The sequence below is a fragment of the Macaca mulatta genome, chromosome 5 (genome assembly GCF_049350105.2).
Source record: "Macaca mulatta isolate MMU2019108-1 chromosome 5, T2T-MMU8v2.0, whole genome shotgun sequence".
NCBI lineage: Eukaryota > Metazoa > Chordata > Mammalia > Primates > Cercopithecidae > Macaca > Macaca mulatta.
This window is the reverse complement of record NC_133410.1, coordinates 158,859,743-158,880,405: the sequence shown is the minus strand read 5'-3', so window position 1 is coordinate 158,880,405 and position 20,663 is coordinate 158,859,743. Positions and strand designations below refer to the sequence as shown.

The following is a 20,663-nucleotide window of genomic DNA, read 5'->3' as shown; positions in this document are numbered from 1 at the left end:
AAGTGTAAAAGATCACCAAGCTACATGTATAACATAAGTACCTATGCCTGTATGTGTATACCCTTGTATTCTATGTACATATATTCATAGAAAAAGTATGAAATGATCACAAATATTAGCAACATTTATTTATAGGTAGTGAATTTGGAAGCAATTTTTCATTTTCTTCATTATAATTTACTAAAGTATCTGAATGTTTTATAATGAGCATGTAATACCTTGATAATCAGAGACAATAAAGATACTTTAGGCTGGGCACAGTGGCTCATGCCTGTAATCCTAGCATTTTGGGAGGCCGAGACAAGGGTATTGTTTGAGCCCAAGAGTTCAAAACCAGCATGGGCAGCATAGGGAGACGCTGTCTGTACAAGAAGTAAAAAGAATTAGCTGGGTGTGGTGCCTGTAGTCCCAGCTACTCGGGAGGCTGAAGTGGGAGGATCACCTCAGCCCAGGGAGGTCTAGGCTGCAGCGATCTGTGGTCGCACCATTGCACTCCAGCCTGGGCAACAGAGTGAGACCCTGTCTAAAAAAAATAATAATAAATATTTTAATTTGGGGAATGTACCTAATTACTGTACTGTACCTTAACTCCCCACTCTTAGCCTCTAGGCTACCACATATTAGTAGCTGTATTAGAATTTATATGAATTATCAAGGAGAGAACCATCTCTAATTAGCTTTTATGCAGCATAGGATCAGATATTATACTTTCAATGAAAGGACTGTTTATAACAGAGAGTGAAAAAAGGGATCATTCTATTGCTACTACTACTATTTTTTTTTTTTTTTTTTTTTTTTTTGTAAGAGACAGAGTCTTGCTCTGTCACCAGGCTGGAGTGCAGTGGTGAGATCTTGGCTCACTGCAACCTCCACCTCCCAGGTTCAAGCGATTCTCCTGCCTTAGCCTCCCAAATAGTTGGGACTACATGTGGGCGCCACCACGCCCAGCTGATTTTTTTGTATTTTTATAGAGATGGGGTTTCACCATGTTGGCCAGGATGGTCTCGATCTCCTGACCTCGTGATCCACCCGCCTCGGCCTCCCAAAGTGCTGGGATTACAGGCATAAGCGACTATGCCTGGCGTGCTGCTACTACTACTTACAGATGATACTAATGGGTGCTCACTACATGCCAGGCACCATCCTGAGCGCTTTACACATTAATTCATTAATCTTCACAGTAGCGCTGTGTGGTATCTACTGTTATTATCCTTGACTTATAGATGAGGCATGGAGAAATTATAAATATGCCTTTACTTTCTGCCCTGGGCCTTGACGCTTTTAGGATCTTCTTACTAGAATTATGGAAACTTGCCCAAGGGAGCTCACATAGCTAGCAAGTGCTGGAGCCTAGATTTGAACTCAGGCAGTCTAGGTCAGAGTTATCTAAACTATACACTTAATTAGAATATCAGCTATAGAGAATTTGATGCAATCCTATCACTAAAGCATTCTTAGTATTTGCAAGAGACATAAAAAGACAACTGCATTATACTGAGTTCTTATGACAATACATGTCATGGTATAGGATTTTGTATTTTTCAAATACACATTTAAGGGGTATACTTTAAGTACATAATTGTAGGTACACACTCATATAAACCCCTTTTCTAATGTACAGTTGACTTTTGAACAACACAGGAGTCAGGGGTGCCCACATTCCACACAGTCAGAAACATGCATATAACTTTTGACTCCCCAGAAACTTAACTACTGATAGCTTACTGTTGACTTGGAAGCCTTACTGATAACATAAAGTTGGTTAAAGTATGTTATATGTATCATATACTGTGTTCTTATAATAAAGTAAACTAGAGAAAAGAAAATGTTATTAAGAAAATCACAAGGAGAAAATATATTTACTATTCATGAAGTAGAAGTAGATCATCATAAAGGTCTTCTTCCTGGTTGTCTTTCACACTGAGTAGACTGAGGAAGCAGAGGGCTGGTCTTGCTGTCTCAAATGGCAGAGGCAGAAGAAAATCTACATATGAGTGGACCCATATCGTTCAAACCTATGTTGTTCAAGGGTCAACCATGGACTTAGAGGGTGATTCCCATGTTACAGTCATTTATTATGTATCAGAGAGAGAGGAGGAGAAATGTTACATACCAAGGACTTACCGTTTTCTTTGTACCAACATTATCTTGTCTTGCATTAATACTTCTAATATTATTTACAAGAATATGCTACTAAAATTTCCCGTCTGATGGTGGTTGTACTCTAAATGCAGCTATGGCTTGTCATCTGTAGTCTATATGTCTAATCAAATTATGATTTTTCACCAAAGAGACCATGATGAATAGGGGAAGGGAAAAGTTTGGTGAAGATGAAATGTATAGAACAAATTTCAAGTCATTTTTCTAAGCATAATTAAAATGCAGTATAATTTCCCTTGTAAAACTAGGAAGTTAATAGAAAAGGTTCAAAAAATATTTAACCTCACTTCCGCTTTAGCAAAGCCATTTCCTTTCTGGATTTACCATTATGGTGAGCCACAGGAGAAAGCTTGGTATTCAGTTTTCACATGAATGTTTTGTAGTAATCAATTGTAACTAAATGGTCCAAAAGGCACATGTAAAATAGAGGTATCCGTCTTCAGGAAATGACTGGCATATATTGTATAATATATTTTTGTTTTTTATCTATAATGTATATGCCTAATAAGTTCATTATGTATTTGGGCTTTTTAAACAAATATATTTTATTTCTTAATTTGTTTTCTATTGAAATTATTCCTTTTTTTTAATAAAGGCAGGTTTTATATTTTGATTTTCCTCTATAAAAGTTCAGGTGATACATTTTTACTAATGAGGAAAATTATGTCTTTAAGCATGTTAATTATTGTTAAATATTGATTTTGCATTCAAAATTAGTTACAAGTGGTATGGACTTCAGTACTATTATGTTGACCTTTACAAGCATAGATATTTATAATTATAATTTGTAGGTTTATAGTACTGTTGACAAAACCAGATCCAATGATCCTTTAAAATCAAGTTATTCTTAAATAAAAGGCCATGTTTTACTCCTTTCCTTATTCCATAGTACCTCACACATATTAAGAATACAAACTCAATAAATATTATTAAGTGAATGAAGGAGTGAAGGAATGAATGGACGAACAAATGGGATATGTTATTTTCTGGCTCAGCCAGGAGTCATCTAAACTAAGTATTAATTGGAAGAAATAATTTTAGTTTTATAAAACTAAGAATAGGAAAATGTTTAATCTCGCTTCATTCATAATAGATGGTATTGAGAAAATGGAATGAAGAGAAGTCACTGTGCTAACAACAACGTATTTAACCTACAAGTGAAAACTTTATACTGCATTTCAAAGTGATCTAATTTTCATAAGAGTAAGGAGATGACGCCAAAACACCGAGAACTTTATTCACTTTTTAAAAAGTAACTACAAGTTTGCCAGAAATACATGTCGGATCTATTTTTACCTGGATTGTCACCTCTTTTCCCTAATGGATATAGACCTTATGAAATATTCTTCTCACTGAATATTTATAAGCAAGATACTAGAGAAATTCCTCTTTCCTCTTCTCTTCTTTCAGGTGTAATTTTAAGTGGTTCGCAGTCTGTTAGATAAATATACTTAATGTTGTGAGGGCACCAGAGAAACACAACTAATAAAAGCATTTGCTATTCTGCCTAGTGGTGTTAAAATATTTCACCTAATGTTTTAAAACAGAAGTCCAGTATAAATGCTAAGTGGTCATTACAGAGATCTTGTGTTGCTTGAATGCAAGTTAGGTTGTTATAATTGTCTCTGTAAGTTGGTATTGATATCTAGTATTATGTACTGAGAGAAGTGCCTCTGTAAAACCTGATGTGCCCTGGTATTTGCAGCAGAATTTGGGCTGTCTTTAATCTCATTTGACTTGTTCATCTTCCTTTAAGGCCAACCATAAAGATGCACTCAGTATCCTTTTCAGCCTTTGGTTAGGATTTGCATCAGTAGTCATAAACCTGCTCTCCGGACAAAGACACCCTTTCCTTTGAAGTAATTGCTCAAGCTTTTCAAAGCAGTCCTAGAAGTCTGTCCTCTTTCTCTTTTTATTTTTCTTTAAGAAGAGTTTGAAGTGTAGTCCCTTAAACTAGCAGCAAGATAAATTTTTCTCTCAGCATTATTGAAGGCCATGACAATTTTTCAAGCAGTAAGACTTTAAAAGGTTCTTAAGGGAATCTGTTCTGCTTTATGGTCTAGCCTTTGGTAGATCCTACTATCTCAGAAAGCAAAGGTAAAGACTTTTTGTATCCTTTAACTATTGCAAATTTTTATCAAAAGAATTAACTTGATATTTTTGAGAAGACTTTTTTTTTTTTTGCTCTTCATTCGGTTTAGAGACTGCAATGAGAGATTATTGATAGCTTTGGCATCTTTGAAAAGTAATATATGGCCAGAATCATCTTGTTTGAGCTGATTATTTCTTGCTGGGTATTAAAATCTACGTGACTGACAAGTAGTTGGGAGGGGCAGATTTCTGAGAATACTGCAGTGAGAATGAGTTATATGGTTCCAAGATTTTGTTTCTAGGCTTTCCAAACAGAAATGTACATAGATATGGAGGGATTTTGCCTTTCCTTTCTGTGGGATGTCGTCACTTGGGCTCTGCTGTGATCCAGGATGATGTATACAGTGTAACTACAGAGACATAAAAAGATTCTGTGAGCCACATGTAAAGCCTCTGCTCTGCCTCCGATTATCTCCACTACTCCCAGTAATTTCATTACAAGTGGTTCCCAAAATGTCCATTGAACTTAAACAGTTTTGACCTGTTTGATTTAAATCCCATATCATATATTTGCTATACTGAAGTGTAACTATTTCAAGCTCTTTATTATAAAACTTATAAAAATCAAATAGTAGGTATTTATTTTGAATGTACTTTTTGATAAGTAGAAAATGTAAAGAATGCTCAATCTGTACAGCAGATAATAAAGGGAATACAATCTTTAAAGAAGATTGGAAACAGCTTTTCTTAGAGGAATGACATGATATCTCTCCTTATATTGTTGTATGTGGGTTTATAGAGGCCAGTAATGTACATTTCCTATAGGTGAGGAAAGTTAAGTAGCACTGTCTTTTTTACTGGAAATCCAGTGACTGTGAAACCAGTTACCTGAGAACCTAATGATCATAAGTCTACCCTTATGCTTTTAATTTGGTTTTCTTTCTCTCTCTCTCTCTCTCTTTTTTTTTTTTTTTTTTTTTTTGTATTTCCTGAACTGTCTAACCTGCTTCCGGGATTAGCAAACATTTTGCCAAACTTTGAAGCCAAAGTCCTAGCACTGAACAGTTCCTTATTTAGAGATCAGGCCCTAGGGAAAGAAGAAATTCTTTTTCAGTTTTGAAATTACTCTGCATGTGTGTGTGTTCTGATTTGTGGAGTGAAAAATGATTTAATAAAGTTTGGATTATTGGAAACTAGTATTTTGTAAGCAAAGCATGATGATAAAAATCTTATGAGTTTACAAAAAAAAAATTATGCTTGCATCTTAACCCACCTTCTGGGGTTAATCACAAGGCTTCCTAAACTCTTAACTTTATAGTCGTAGAAAACTCTCAGTATTTCAACTCTTTTACATTAAAGAAAGAAAGAAAATTGACAGCAATCCTCTCCCTTCTTCCACCATGCTTCTGAGAAAACAATAAGTTAGCACTGATGTGCTTAAGTGACGTTGTCCTCTGGGACCACCATTATCTATCTGTCCTTTGTTTACTTTGTCTTATACTTAGAATGCCTTCATTTGACATCAGTTTTCCTTCAAACCTTCACTTTTCACTGAGGAATTCCAAGACAATTCAAGTTAAAACACAAATTTCACCATCCATGAAATGGTAACTTATAAAAACAACAACAAAAAAAAACCAACAATTACACCAAAAATATATTCCCTTAGATCTTAATGATTTTAATTGCTGGTTAAAAAAAAAAAAAAAAAAAAAAAAAAAAAAAAAAAGTTGCCAATGGATCTAATTAGACAGTAATCTCAGAAACAACATTGTATGGTATTTTTGTGGAATGTACAGCCTTCTGGGGAAAAGGGAAATCAAGAATCAGGGCTAAAGTATTGATAACTTCTTATTTTATTATTTTTTTGAGATGGAGTCTTGCTCTGTCACCCAGGCTGGAGTGCAGTGGCACAATCTCGGCTCACTGCAACCTCTACCCAGGTTCAAGCGATTCTCCTACCTCAGCCTCCCGAGTAACTGGGATTAGAGGCACACACCACCACACCAAACTAATTTTTTGTATTTTTAGTAGAGGCAGGGTTTCACCATGTTGGCCAGACTGGTCTCAAACTCCTAATCTCAGGTGATCTGCCCGCCTTGGCCTCCCAAAGTGCTGGGATTACAGGCATGAGCCACTGCACCTGGCCAATAATTTTTTAAAACAGTATACTTATTCCTAAAATTTGTGGATCCTAACAGAATCTTAAGTAGTTCAGATTGACTTACATTATTTGCTTTATTTCTTTAAAATTTTCCCAAATTTCTGGACTTTGTAAGAAACAAAATTGCTCTTGTGACAAATTCTTTGTGGCTTGGGAAATGTCACGAAAACTTTCTAATTAAGGTAGGTTTGCCTCCCAGAAAAGTTTTAAAACTTGGAATCAAATGAAACGAAGCCCCTTGTTCTGCCTATCCCCTTGCCTCTTCGTATGTCACTTTCGGTCTCCCTTTATCACTAAGTCTGTAGGCCAGGTCCAGCAGCTGGCTGCACGTAGCACTGCCAGTGTGGTGCAGAGTTCTGTGTGACATCCCTTCAACTTAAGTCCCACTCAGAATTACCTAGTCACCAAAGCCTTGAAGGACACTGCGGGGATATGGCCCTGTATTATGTACTCTGGTACATGCATTGGAACTGTCGTGTGGAAGGCTAGACCTGAAGTGACTGCTGGCTCCAGGTGAAGTGGGGCTACAAGCAGAGACTAGACCTCTCCAGGGTAGAAGCCTCTCAGCTTTTCTTGGTCATGGACCTCCGTCCATTCAGTAAAACTTGTTTTCCTCCCCTGCTACCTAGAAAAACAGGCATGTAGATACATTTTGCATAAAATTTCAAATAACCCAGTGACCTACTGGAAGAACCCCCACTTTGGAAGCCAGGTTAGTTTTTTGACGGCAGCATTCCAAGTACAGTAGGTTTTCAGTAGGTTTTTTCTGAGCTGCTGGACGTCTTCCCTCTGAGTGGCTGACTGCTCCAAGGATAGTCAGCTGTCTGGGGTTAAGATACAAGCAATTCTCTTCCACAGAGTTCCACAGCTGCTGGTAGCCACCTACTCTGTGGGCACATTTGTCTCTTCTGGATTACACAGTGTTAGTTATCAAGCATACTATAAAACAAATCCAAATCAAGAAATCAAGAATGCTAATAGAATCCTGCTCTCCACTTGGAAAGACTTTTTGTGTCTTTACCTTTAGAGACTATAAAAGTAGAGGATTCCTTTAGTTTTCAAATCGTATTCTTCAGGCTAGACATGGAATCCGGTTTATCCTTGTGGCTTGGCATGAACCAATCAACAAATCAAGGCCATTACTGTTTTATTTAGTCATGGTGGGTTCCTTATTAACCAGCCAACCAACCAACCAGCCAACCAGCCAACCAACCAACCAGCCAACCAACCAACCAACCAACCAACCGTACTTTTTCTTTTTAGTCTGGGACAGACATACAGTATGACTTGTTCTTTCTACTTGTGAAAGTATTCGGCAACATCTGCCGTTTTTTGGATACTCCTCCTCTGTCCCCCCTTCTCCACCCACTGCCCTTCATTTTCAGTCACTATCTGTAGACTTATCCGTAAGGGTTTGGTTTTTTTTAGGTTTTTTATTATTATTATTTTTGGTTCTTTGAATGAACTACAGAGAAATATACCCATGAAATTCATACATCAGAAAAATACATAAGCTTAGTAGAGAGAATAGGTATTTAAAGAGAGGGGCTGCAGAATTCCTGTGGAGGTAGTGGAAGTCTAGTTGAGACTATCTTCATTATGATGGGTTTCAGCGGTCCACAGAGGATAAGGAGGGAAGAGGGAGGGGCAAGGCCTTTCTCTGAAATGTAAATTGAGCCAAAGTTCCTAATTTTATAGTCATCTGACCATAAAACATCTAATTGAGGGGCTAATTTTTTATGAGGCATTTTGGAATGCAGATTTTGTTATATTTAACCCTGAGTTTTTAACCATTGTTGCTTGGTAATCACATAAAGGTTACTTGACATTTTAGCAGGATGTGGTCCTCATAATCAAACTATAGTATATAACTTGGATCGAGTCCTAAAGTAGGATTGCTGGACAAATTCCCAAACTATAAATTAAATAGGCATGATGGGAATTAGGAGCAAGTTGTTGATTATTTAATCTGCATGAACTTGAATTGATTTGTTCTTTTTATCTGTTTTTTCCTAAAGGTGAGACTGCTGCTCCTCGGGCCATTTTGACAGGCCATGACTATGAGGTCACATGTGCTGCGGTCTGTGCTGAGCTAGGCCTGGTGTTGAGTGGTTCACAAGGTAAACCTGTGGTACCTTCACAAAATTGATGCATTTCGTGCTGTCTTCTAGAAACAAATTACCGAAGATTAATTTGGTACCTTTTTTCTAAAGCTTCTGTCTGTTATGCTAGCCATTAATCATATGGAACTATTTAAATTATTTAAAGTTCAATAAAATTAAAATATAGGTTTCTTGGTGGCACTAGCCACACTTCAGGGGCTCAGTACTCACATATGGCTAGTGGCCACCACATTGGACAGCACAGATACAGATCATTTCCATCACTGTAGAAAGTTCTGTTTCACAGCACTGCTCTGAAGAGTTTAAGATGTGTTTACAAACATATCCTGTTAATATTCATATTCCCATGAAGCAGGAACAAGGAACATCTTTGTATATTTGTTTATTCTTCTGCACTGTTACTGGGCCGGGTTCCATCTTACATCTGAACGGAAGCCCCTGACCCTGTCTGTTTTAATGAGGCAGGAGCCACAATGGCATTGAGAGTGGAGTAGAAAGATACTTAAGCTGGTTTGCCTGGAGGTTTGTGCTGGAAACAGCATCATATATTTAGGCCCAAGATAATAAGCAAGCTAAAAGCACACGCAGCAAATCAGGATCTGACTAGGAACGGAGCTGTTTCCAATTCATTGCTTATCCCGTCGTAATAGTCTATCCATCTCTCTGTCTCTGCTCTGAGCTGAGGTCTGAACACAGAAGAAAGTACTATATCTCACGTCTTTTAGGTTTATCTGGTGGGGAAACAGAGTATTTGGATCACCTTACCTGTGTCCTAAAGTATAATAGTCTGGCTAACAAGGTGTTTTAAATATTTAAAGGATTGTGTTTATAAATTTGGTCAAAACATTGAAATAGTAATAATGATAGCAAGAATTCTATAACCACTGGATTTTTCCCTTATACTCAATAATTTCATACATCCTGAGCCAACAGGAGTCATAAAATGAACCTATTATATTACAGGTCATCTGTTCTTTGCACAGTAGTATGGAACTGTAAAAGCAAGCATGCAAACTGAAACCAAACAAAGTGATCTGAATAATCATTGGTCAATTTTACAATTGTTCCATCGTCTTTAAAAATTTTTGTCAGGCTGGGCACGGTAGTTCATGCCTGAATCCCAACATTTTGGGAGGATAAGGTGGGAACATCATTTGAGGCCAGGAGTTTGAGACCAGTCTGGCAACATAGTGAGACCCCCACCTCTAGAAAAAAATTAAGAATTAGCTGGGCATGGTGGTGCATACCTGTAGTCTCAGCTGCTTGGGAAGGTGAGGTGGGAGGATTGCAGGAGGTGAAGGCTGTAGTGAGCCATGATCATGCCACTGCACTCCAGCCTGGGTGACAGAGCAAAACCCTGTCTCTAATAATAATTTTGTCGAAACATAAAAACTCATACTCAGTTATACATATAACATGAAAAAGGTAGTAAAACCCACATGTACTTAATACATTGTAATTTAAAACATTTGATACACTGATAATTACTTATGAAAAACGTGTCAAGAGTAGTTTGAACTTGTTATATACATGTAATATACTTGTTATATACATGTTAAGGAGCTAGCATCTTTTCTATGCCTTGGGGAGCTGTCATACTCTAAGTTGGGATCACCGTCTAACATTTCATCTTTTGTGCTTTCAATGTCATGAAATATTCCCTAGAATTCCTTTAATGTGAGGCTTTTGCTGGTTTCAATTCTGGGACATCTTTGTTACACCTTCTTCCCTAACTTACACTGATGAGTTCCTTCATTCCCTTCCTGGCTGCATATCTACAGTGTCTCAGCAGTGTCAGCATCCCACAAGCAGCTCTTTCTTCTATAACCCCATTTATATTCAATTCAAATTGTACCTTCAGCTTTATCATTTTCCATTCTTTACTGCAGTTTCATCTTTGTTGGCCAATACCCTTTTTTGATTATCCATTTTTGTGAAATATTATATGACTTTATCACTGGGAGACAAAAAGCAACACAGCTGCACAGTTTGCTGTCTGTGTGTGACCTGAATAACAGATATGCAGTGAGCAGTCATTGACATATTTTGAAAGGAGTGATGTGATTGGTCACTGATGATGATGATGCACATCTGTTATTTATATAGTGATTTGTGGACTGAAGAGCTAGCCACAAAAGTGCATACTTTAAGCAATTACTGTGACAACCTAAATTTGAACTATGTTATTGGAGGGCTGGTGTTATTTAAGGAGTGATAACTGAAATTCATGCATGCTGGAACTGTGTAAAGCAAAGACTGCCTGTGGATATTTTAAAAATTTATAAACTACCTGAGTGGTCAAGAAAGAGCTAAAAGCCTTATTTTTAAAAGGGCAAGCTTTCAGTAGTCATTGTGGGGAAAAGGCAACAATTCCATGTGGTCATGAGTAATTTAGCCAGAAGAGTAGCAGGGCACATACCCCAGTGACCCCTGTTATCTGACTATCTCTTGGAACTTGCTCATCACACAAGCAATCTTTGTTCCTTATTCCTTCTTTGCTTTGCATGTAGCAGATACTCAATAGAAACAAAAAGCTTGGCTGTGTGTGGGCTCCCAGCAGCTGCCTGTCCTCCTCTGGCACCGTGGCCTGGTGGTCTGCCCAGGTGTTGGGAGTGGTGGATGCTGCTGCTTGCTGTGGAGGCAGCAGGGAGGTGGACTCACTCAGTTGCCAAGGAGAGTGGCTGAAGGGTTCCTGTGTGAATTTTTTGGAGGTTGAGAAGAACTACCAGGGACCCCCTTTCAGTGTAAAAAAGTACTGAGCAGTTGTAGAGAAGAAGGCTAAGGCCCTCAGAGGCTGCTTGAACTGGCTGTCCCTGCACAGGCCCACGGTGCGGTGGCTCTCAGGGCTCCTGCAAGGTATCCTGCCAGGAGAGGTCTTAGTGTGGCTGCCCACAGCCCTTGTTTGTTTGCATCCCAGCCTCCTTGAAGCTGTGTTAGAATTTGAAGCTTATCCTGTTTCCCAGTTCCTCCAGTTTGTATTGCCTCTTAGCATAATGAATTTCAGAGACTAACTTCCTGTCTCTTGAGGAAAGTGAACTTGGACTTACATGATTTGGCTTCTCTCCTGAGTGGAAGGTGAGATCTGGCAAACATGAAGAGATTTTGCAAAATAATTTACACGTAAGATGGAAGTTTTTCAAAGGCTTTCTACATCTATAGTGTGGTTCTAGAATCCTGTTTGATCTGTGCTCAAGATTCAGATTGTATTTGTCTGTTTTCATTAAATAATTTTGCCTTTTGTTTCTCAGAAGGACCATGTCTCATACATTCCATGAATGGAGACTTGTTGAGGACCTTGGAGGGTCCTGAAAACTGCCTGAAACCAAAACTCATTCAGGCTTCAAGAGAGGGTCATTGTGTCATATTCTATGAAAACGGCCTCTTCTGTACATTCAGTGTGAATGGAAAACTCCAGGCCACGATGGAAACAGAAGATAACATAAGAGTGAGTGCCCTGGGGACTCTTCAGCATTCACGACTTTTACCTCAACTCGTGTCAAGTGGGGAGGGAAAGGGTTCGTGAAAGAAACCTCTATTTTTGGGTTGCCGAGGGCCTCTTTTCCACACCAACAAAAAATCTTTAGGTAGCACTCAGACAAGGCTCACACACTTCGCACACCACAGCAGTGCCAGCTGGGGATGAGGCCAGCTGCTGGCCTCCACCATGAGGCAGGCACACAGACACACTCACACTCGCTTTTATTTTTCCCTACCTTCCCATAATGCTGGCTGCATTGAAACCAAGTACACATACATGCGGCACAGCTGAGGCTGGTCCTTCAATAGAAGAGGTTTCCTTAGGGGCTTCTGAAGCCATCCTGGGTGGCTTTCACTGGCACTGCTCATTTTTTTTTTTCTAGAAAACGCACTGCACATTGCTTTCTGAGTATGAAAGCTGAAATAGTACATTAGATGACACTTAAAACTGGAGTCTCTTTACATCTGAATAGCTTGGTGGTGGGACCAGTAGGGATTATGACTATTTAGGATTATTAATTTCAGATATGACTTCTTCATGAATAAGTCCAAAACATGTTAAGGAAGTTGGGGTTCAAATTATGAATTAGGCAGGCATTTTTTCCCACTGGGTCTACCGGAAATGGCACCACCAGTGGACCTTCCGGGCTCTTGCTTCCTCTCCAGTATAGGACTCCACAAGTGTTAGATATTGAGAAAAAGAGTAAGAACTGTTCTTTTCAGAGGCTAGTTTGTCAGGGTTATTTGTTTCTTACCTCCAAACTCCTTGGTGAAGGTTAAAGTAAAATAAAGCTGGGGTGGTCTTCATTTTCCAGAATCAGGCTGGCGGGGCATGGGAGCTGTATACAATGAGGGGACCCAGGACATGTTGGAGGCAGGAGTAGGATCACAGGGGCTTCTACCCTGGCTTTGGGCTAGCTCTGGATATTTCACTCATTGCTATTTCTGACCTAGGCAGCTTAGATGACATAAATTCTCCCACTTTCCCAGATCTGGTCTGATCACCCCCTTCTCCTAAGTAAATACTGGTGTCAGGGAACAAAGCTCCTACATACAGATTACATGAGGAAATGAAGGCCCCTCGCTGCTGTGTCTCCTGGGATTCATTTCTTGATTCAGTGGATGGCTTCCTTCTTGTGTCTCCACCATTCTCTGTGGTCTCTCCATTGCACTCTGCCGGCCACCACCACGAGGCACGCACACAGACACACTCGAACTCGCTTTTATTTTTCCCTACCTTCCCATAATGCTGCATTTAAACCAACTACACATCAGAGGATTTTCTTTTCCTCTTTTCTTTACAATAATAATGTGGATAATCTGTCACTTTGAGTTGCGATTATATTGTCAGCTACGCTAATAAATCTGTAAAATAATTTGAGGTCCCCAGCTGACTGAAGCAATTTCTGTGGCATTTCAGTTAGTACCAGGGGCTCTGGGAAGTTCCTTGAGGCAGCAGTGGGAGGCTTTCTGCAGACCATTCGCGCACACATGCTTCTCCTCTCTGCCCTGTAGCCATCGCTTTTTCCCTCCATAATATTTCCCGCTGGAGTTTAGGCTTAAACAATCCATTGCCTTTTTCCCAGCACTCCTGCACTTTATCATGCTAGCTTGCAAGTGGCAGCTGTGTGACTAAAGCGAGCTTGCCTAAAATGAGCAGTACCTGCCCGCAGCTCCAGAGACTGATACTTTCACCGCTCACTACTCGGGAGGCAAGGAAGGCAGCCACAGGCTGGGAATCCAAGGCACTACAGAGCAGAATCTCCAGCTCCACCCTCAATCTGAGCCCATATAAGGAATGGGCACCATGGAAACAAATTAGTCATCAGCTCAGACCAGAAATTAAGTTTCTGTGAAATACCAAGAACCCTGCAGGCAGGAAGCCTGGGGAAGCTCTGCACTAATCAAGGCTTCCCACCTATTTTTATTTTAGATGCCAGATTGCTTTGTGGCATTTTGGTTAGCAGCATATCATAGTCCATCAACTAGACAGTGTTGAGATGTCTTTATGAATAGCTGATATTTAAGGAGGCAGCCTGTACAGAGCAGCAAAGTTATTTTATCCTAAACAAGGGAGAACCACCACTCACCCAGGGGAACGCATTTGTTTTCCCTTCCTGAGGCTGTGTTTTAGGATGTGGTCATCCCCAGCAGACTGCTGTGGCCTGCTACTACCTCCTTAAAACCCCTGCAGCCACGGCGCTGTCCACAGCACTCAGGATTTCAGGGGATGAGATTAACGTGTCTCTGGGCACGTTTCCAGAGGTTTCCCTCTAGTAACACCCCAACCTGGATGCAGAGGCGGCCTGTCAGTATTTGAGTGGAAGATCAGGTGCTGCTTGCTAAATGTTACTCTGGCTCTTGCTGCCAAGAGGAATTCGGCCTCTCATGAAAGAGGGCAGCGAAATCTTTTTTCACCTTGGGAGGCATCTGGTTCATTAAAATGTTTTGAATGCTGATGACTGTATAGTCCCTAAAGCCCAGGTTTTACTTAATTTCAGATGGAAGCAGGATTAGAGATTCTTTACTAGAACAAAGAATTAAAGATTAATGGTTTTAATTTGTTTCGGTGTAACACTTATCCAGTAAAAAGCTTAAGTATAAAATTCAAGTGAACCACAACCATAAGGTTAATGGATTTTCATCAGCTGAATTTTATGTGTAGCAAATAGTTGTTTGTCCTAGTTTCACTGCAGTTCCCAGACAGCCCTAGAGACTGCCATTTGTGAAATGAATGGGGGAAAAGGATATTGATTTTTGCTCATCTTGAAAATATCTTAATATCTGTGTTTAGTTAATGAGACTTAGAGAATATGCAACTGTCTTCCACACATGGGTTTTTATTTCCTAGATGTGTTTTTGTGTTCTTGAGAATAAGCTGTATTTAAGAGACTACTAAAAGTTGGCATTTGGGTGAATGTGAATTAAATGGCTAAGAAAGTCTTTACCTTTCTATGATTTTTTTAAAAATATGTCAAAGAGTGAAGACTTAAGGCAGCTATACTAGAACTGAATGTAGAACAGTGCGAATGTATCAGAAATTAGGTATTTTTCTTTCTGGCTTGCCAGCACAATCTGTATTCCCCTGCACCCAGGTGGACATGCGATTACAGGTGTTTGTAGTGGCTTTAAAACTCCGATGCCATCCACTAAAGAAAGGAAATTTGTATCTTAATAAGCTAAGAAAACAAGGCTTGGAGGTACCAGGCAGGAGGAGAGGAAGGGGTAATAGGATTGGCTTTTGGAGTAGGGAGGGATAATTAGGAGTTGCCACACTTTTTCTATAAATGGACAGAAAGTAAATATTTTAGGCTTTGAGGGTTCTACATTCTCTGTTGCAACTACCTGTGAAAGTATTCATAAACAAATGGGTGTTGCGATGTTCCAGTAAAACTTTATTTATGGAAGGCCAGGCGTGGTGGTTCTTGCCTGTAATCCCAGCATTTTGGGAGGCGGGAGGCCAAGGCGGGGGTGGAGCACTTGAGTTCAGGAGTTTGAGACCAGCCTGACCAACATGGTGAAACCCTGTCTCTACTAAAAATACAAAAATTAGCTGGGTGTTATGGTGGGCACCTGTAATCCCAACTGCTCAGGAGGTTGAGGCATGAGAATCACTTGAACCTGAGAGGTGGAGCTTGTAGTGAGCCAAGATCGCATCCCTGCACTCCAGCCTGGGTGACAGAGCAAGACCCTGCCTCAAAAACAAACAAACAAAAAAAACCTGTTTATGGGGGTTCAGATTTGGAATTCATATAAATATTCATGTGTCATGAAAAATTCAAGCACTGAAACATGTTAAAACAAACAGTTATACAAAACAGGCAATGGGCTGCATTTGGTCCACAGGCTCTCATTTGTGGATGCCCATTTTACAGGATTAAAGAGCAAATTCTGAGCCTGTACTGTCTGTTCAGCGCTAGTAGGAAAGGACAGAGGGGCACAGCCTAGAGCTGACTAAACCACAGGCTGGAGCACTGTCAGCCCTGGAGCAAGAAAATGCTGAACTGGGATTTAGTCACCCTGGAAGTTGCAGCTCTCTACCAAGTCTTCTTCCCAACTGCTGTCAAAATCCAACAGGCTCAGGGAAGGTGCCAAGGTTGCTGGCTGCCTCCCTCCGGCCGGAGTCGCACCCAGCAGGGGATTAGAGGGGATGTGAGGTCAGGCGGCACCATCTGCCAAGTCTTGGGACTAACAGGCTTATTGGCATGTCCGCAGTGCAAATGAAGAGATGCCAGGGCTTCTCGTTAAGAGCACCGGTCCCAGTCCACAACACACACCACCATTCTAGTAGCATTTGTAGAACTGGAAGAGTTTGCTACTTAGTCTTTAAAAAAGCAAAGCCAAAAATATCTCAACCATTGCCAAACTTTGTCCATTTGGTTTTTGAAAAATGGCAGATCTTCTACAACTCATGATTTTCTAAAAACTCCTGAGGATCTCTCTCTCTTCTCCCTGAACCACAGTAGCTGGCGTGAGAGTGACTCAAACACAGGGTGGGGGCTGAAAGTTTCCGAGAACCTCATTTCTACTGAATGTTGCTGTCTCACAGGCCATCCAGCTGAGCCGAGATGGGCAGTACCTGCTCACAGGAGGGGACAGCGGAGTGGTCGTGGTCCGGCAGGTGTCGGACCTCAAGCAGCTCTTTGCCTATCCAGGATGTGACGCAGGAATCCGGGCCATGGCACTGTCTTATGACCAGAGGTAACACTGGAATAATGGGCTACAAATGGGAGTTTCCAAAACTGCAGAGGGGACTGGTCATGTTGGCTCTTGCTTGTAATCCCAGCACTTTGGGAGGCTGAGGCAGGAGAATTGCTTGAGTCCAGGCGTTCAAAACCAGCCTGGGAAACATTGTAAGACCCTGTCTCTACAAAAAATAACATTTTCAAAAATGTATAGTAAAACCTGCAGAGGGAATTTATTTAAATGGGCTGGTGGAGTTGAGTTGTGGGGGTCACCTGTACAATCAAACCAAGAACACTTTTTAAAAAGTTTGACTTTCTTTCTGATGACGTTGCCACTCTTAGACAAAGGCTGAGTTCTCAAGGAATAGACAGAATTTAAGTAGCAAAGGTTCTGATTACAGTGATGCAAAGCTTTTTATATTTCTTTGAAGTATCTTTTTTTAATTATACCTTAAGTTCTGGGGTACATGTGCAGAACGTGGTTTGTTACATAGGTATACACGTGCCATGGTGGTTTGCTGCACCCATCAACCCGTCATCTACATTAGGTATTTCTCCTAATGCTGTCCCTCCCCTAGGCTCCCACTCCCCCCAACAGGCCCCAGTGTGTGATGTTACCCTCTCTGTGTCCATGTATTCTCTTTGTTCAACTCCCACTTATGAGTGAAAAGATGAGGTATTTGCTTTTCTGTTCCTGTGTTAGTTTGCTGAAAGTGACGGTTTCCAGCTTCATCCATGTCCCTGCAAAGGACATGAACTCATTCTTTGGTATGGCTGTATAGTATTCCCTGGTGTATATGTGCCATATTTTCTTTATCCAGTCTTATCACTGATGGGCATTTGGGTTGGTTCCAAGTCTTTGCTATTGTGAATAGTGCTGCAGTAAACATACGTGTGCATGTGTCTTTATACTAGAATGATTTATAATCATTTGGGTATATAACCAGTAATGAGATTGTGGGTCAAATGGTATTTCTGGTTCTAGATCCTTGAGGAATTGCCACACTGTCTTCTACAATGGTTGAACTAATTTACACTCTCACCAACAGTGTAAAAGCATTCCTATTTCTCCACATCCTCTCCAGCATCTGTTGTTTCCTGACTTTAATTATCACTATTCTAATGGGTGTGAGATGGTATCTCATTGTGGTTTTGATTTGCATTTCTCTAATGACCAGTGATGGAGAGTTTTTTTTCATGTTTGTTGGCTGCGTAAATGTCTTCTTTTGAGAAGCGTCTGTTCATATCCTTTGCCCACTTTTTGATGGGGTTTTTTTTTTCTTGTAAATGTGTTTAAGTTCTTTATAGATTCTGGATATTAGCCCTTTGTAAGATGGATAGATTGCAAACATTTTCTCCCATTCTGTAGGCTGCCTGTTCACTCTGATGATAGTTTCTTTTGCTGTGCAGAAGCTCTTTAATTAGATCCCATTTGTCAATTTTGGCTTTTGTTGCCATTGCTTTTGGTGTTTTAGTCATGAAATCTTTGCCCATGCTTATGTCCTGAATGGTATTGCCTAGGTTTCCTTCTAGGGTTTTTATGGTTTTAGGTGTTACGTTTAAGTCTTTAATTCATCTTAATTTTTGTATAAGGTGTAAGGAAGGGGTCCAGTTTCAGTTTTCTGTGTATGGCTAGCCAGTTTTCCCGACACCATTTACTAATTAGGGAATCCTTTCCCCATTTCTTGTTTGTGTCAGGTTTGTCAAAGATCAGATGGCTGTACATGTGTGGTGTTATTTCTGAGGCCTCTGTTCTGTTCCATTGGTCTGTATCTCTGTATTAGTACTAGTACCATGCTGTTTTGGTTACTGTAGCCTTGTAGTGTAGTTTGAAGTCAGGTAGTGTGATGCCTCCAGCTTTGTTCTTTTTGCTTAGGATTGTCTTGGCTATGCAGGCTCTTTTTTGGTTCCATATGAAATTTAAAGTAGTTTTTTCTAATTCTGTGAAGAAAGTCAATGGTAGCTTGATGGAGACAGCATTGAATCTATAAATTACTTTGGGCAGTATGACCATTTTCACAATATTGATTCTTCCTATCCATGAGCATGGAATGTTCTTCCATTTATTTGTGTCCTCTTATTTCCTTGAGCAGTGGTTTGTAGTTCTCCTTGAAGAGGTCCTTCACATCCCTTGTAAGTTGGATTCCTAGGTATTTTATTCTCTTTGAAGCCGTTGTGAATGGGAGTTCACTCATGATTTGGCTCTCTGTTTGTTATTGGTGTATAGGAGTGCCTATGATTTCTGCACATTGATTTTGTATCATGAGACTTTGCTGAAGTTACTTTTCAGCTTAAGGAGATTTTGGGCTGAGACAATAGGGTTTTCTAAATATACAGTCATGTCATCTGCAAACAGAGACAGTTTGACTTCCTCTTATCCTATTTGAATACCCTTTCTTTCTCTTTCCTGATTGCCCTGCCAGAACTTCCAATACTATGTTGACCAGGAATGGTGAGAGAGGGCATCCTTGTCTTGTGCCAGTTTTCAAAGGGAATGCTTCCAGCTTTTGCCCATTCAGTACAATATTGGCTGTGGGTTTGTCATAAATAGCTCTTATTATTTTGAGATACATTCCATCAGTACCTAGTTTATTGAGAGTTTTTAGAATGAAGGGCTGTTGAATTTTGTCAAAGGCCTTTTTGGCATCTATTGAGATAATCGTGTGGTTTTTGTCACTGATTCTGTTTATGTGATGGATTACGTTTACTGATTTGCATATGTTGAACCAGCCTTGCATCCCAGGGATGAAGCCTACTTGATCATGGTGGATAAGCTTTTAGATGTGCTGCTGGATTCGGTTTGCCTGTATTTTATTGAGGATTTTCACATTGATGTTCATCAGGCATACTGGCCTGAAATTTTCTTTCTTTGTTGTGTCTCTGCCAGGTTTTGGTATCAGGATGATTCTGGCCTCATAAAATGAGTTGGGGAGGATTCCCTCTTTTTCTATTGTTTGGAATAGTTTCAGAAGGAATGGTACCAGCTCCTTTTTGTACCTCTGGTAGAAATTGGCTGTGAATCTGTCTGGTCCTGGACTTTTTTTGGTTGGTAGGCTATTAATTTCAGAACTTGTTACTGGTCTATTCAGGGATTTGACTTCTTCCTGGTTTAGACTTGGGAGGGTGTATGTGTCCAAGAATTTATCCATTTCTTCTAGATTTTCTAGTTTATTTGCGTAGAGGTGTTTATAGTATTCTCTGATGGTAGTTTGTATTTCTGTGGGATCAGTGGTGATACCCCCTTTATCATTTTTTTTGGTGTGTGTCTATTTGATTCTTTTCTCTTTTCTTCTGTATTAGTCTAGTTAGTGGCCTATTTTATTGATCTTTTTTAAAAAACCAGCTCCTGGATTCACTGATTTGAAGGGTTTTTTGCGTCTCTGTCTCCTTCGGTTCTGCTCTTAGTTATTTGTCTTCTGCTAGCTTTTGAATTTGTTTGCCCTTGCTTCTGTAGTTCTCTTAATTGTGATGTTAGAATGTTGATTTTAGTTCTTTCCTGATTTCTTTTGTGGGCATTTAGTACTATAAATTTCCCTCTAAACACTTTTAAATGTGTCCCAGAGATTCTGATATGTTGTGTCTTTGTTCTCATTGGTTTCAAGTAACATCTTTATTTCTGCCTTCATTTCAGTATTTACCCAGTAGTCATTCAGGAGCAGATTGTTCAGTTTCCATGTAGTTGTTGTGGTTTTGAGTGAGTTTCTTAATCCTGAGTTCTAATTTGATTGCACTGTGGTCTGAGACACTGTTGGTTATGATTTCCATTCTTTTGCATTTGCTGAGGAGTGTTTTACTTCCAATTATGTGGTCCATTTTAGAATAAGTGCAATGTGGTACTGAGAAGAATGAATATTCTGATTATTTGAAGTGAAGATTTCTTTAGATGTCTATTAGGTCTGCTTGATCCAGAGCTGAGTTCAAGTCCTGAATATCCTTGTTAATTTTCTGTCTCATTGATCTAAC

General features: G+C 39.8%; 1 protein-coding gene across 6 annotated transcripts in view; it reads left to right on the top strand.

Moving 5' to 3' along the window:
* The window catches only part of LRBA (LPS responsive beige-like anchor protein), a 766,998-nt gene that overhangs the window by 737,410 nt on the left and 8,925 nt on the right, over positions 1 to 20,663 (top strand). For all 6 annotated transcript variants that reach the window (XM_028848808.2, XM_028848811.2, XM_028848807.2 and 3 more), the window contains 3 exons: positions 8,434 to 8,535; positions 11,787 to 11,983; positions 16,565 to 16,716. In XM_028848808.2, the coding sequence (XP_028704641.1) occupies positions 8,434 to 8,535; positions 11,787 to 11,983; positions 16,565 to 16,716 (451 nt within the window). The remainder of the gene's footprint in view (positions 1 to 8,433; positions 8,536 to 11,786; positions 11,984 to 16,564; positions 16,717 to 20,663) is intronic.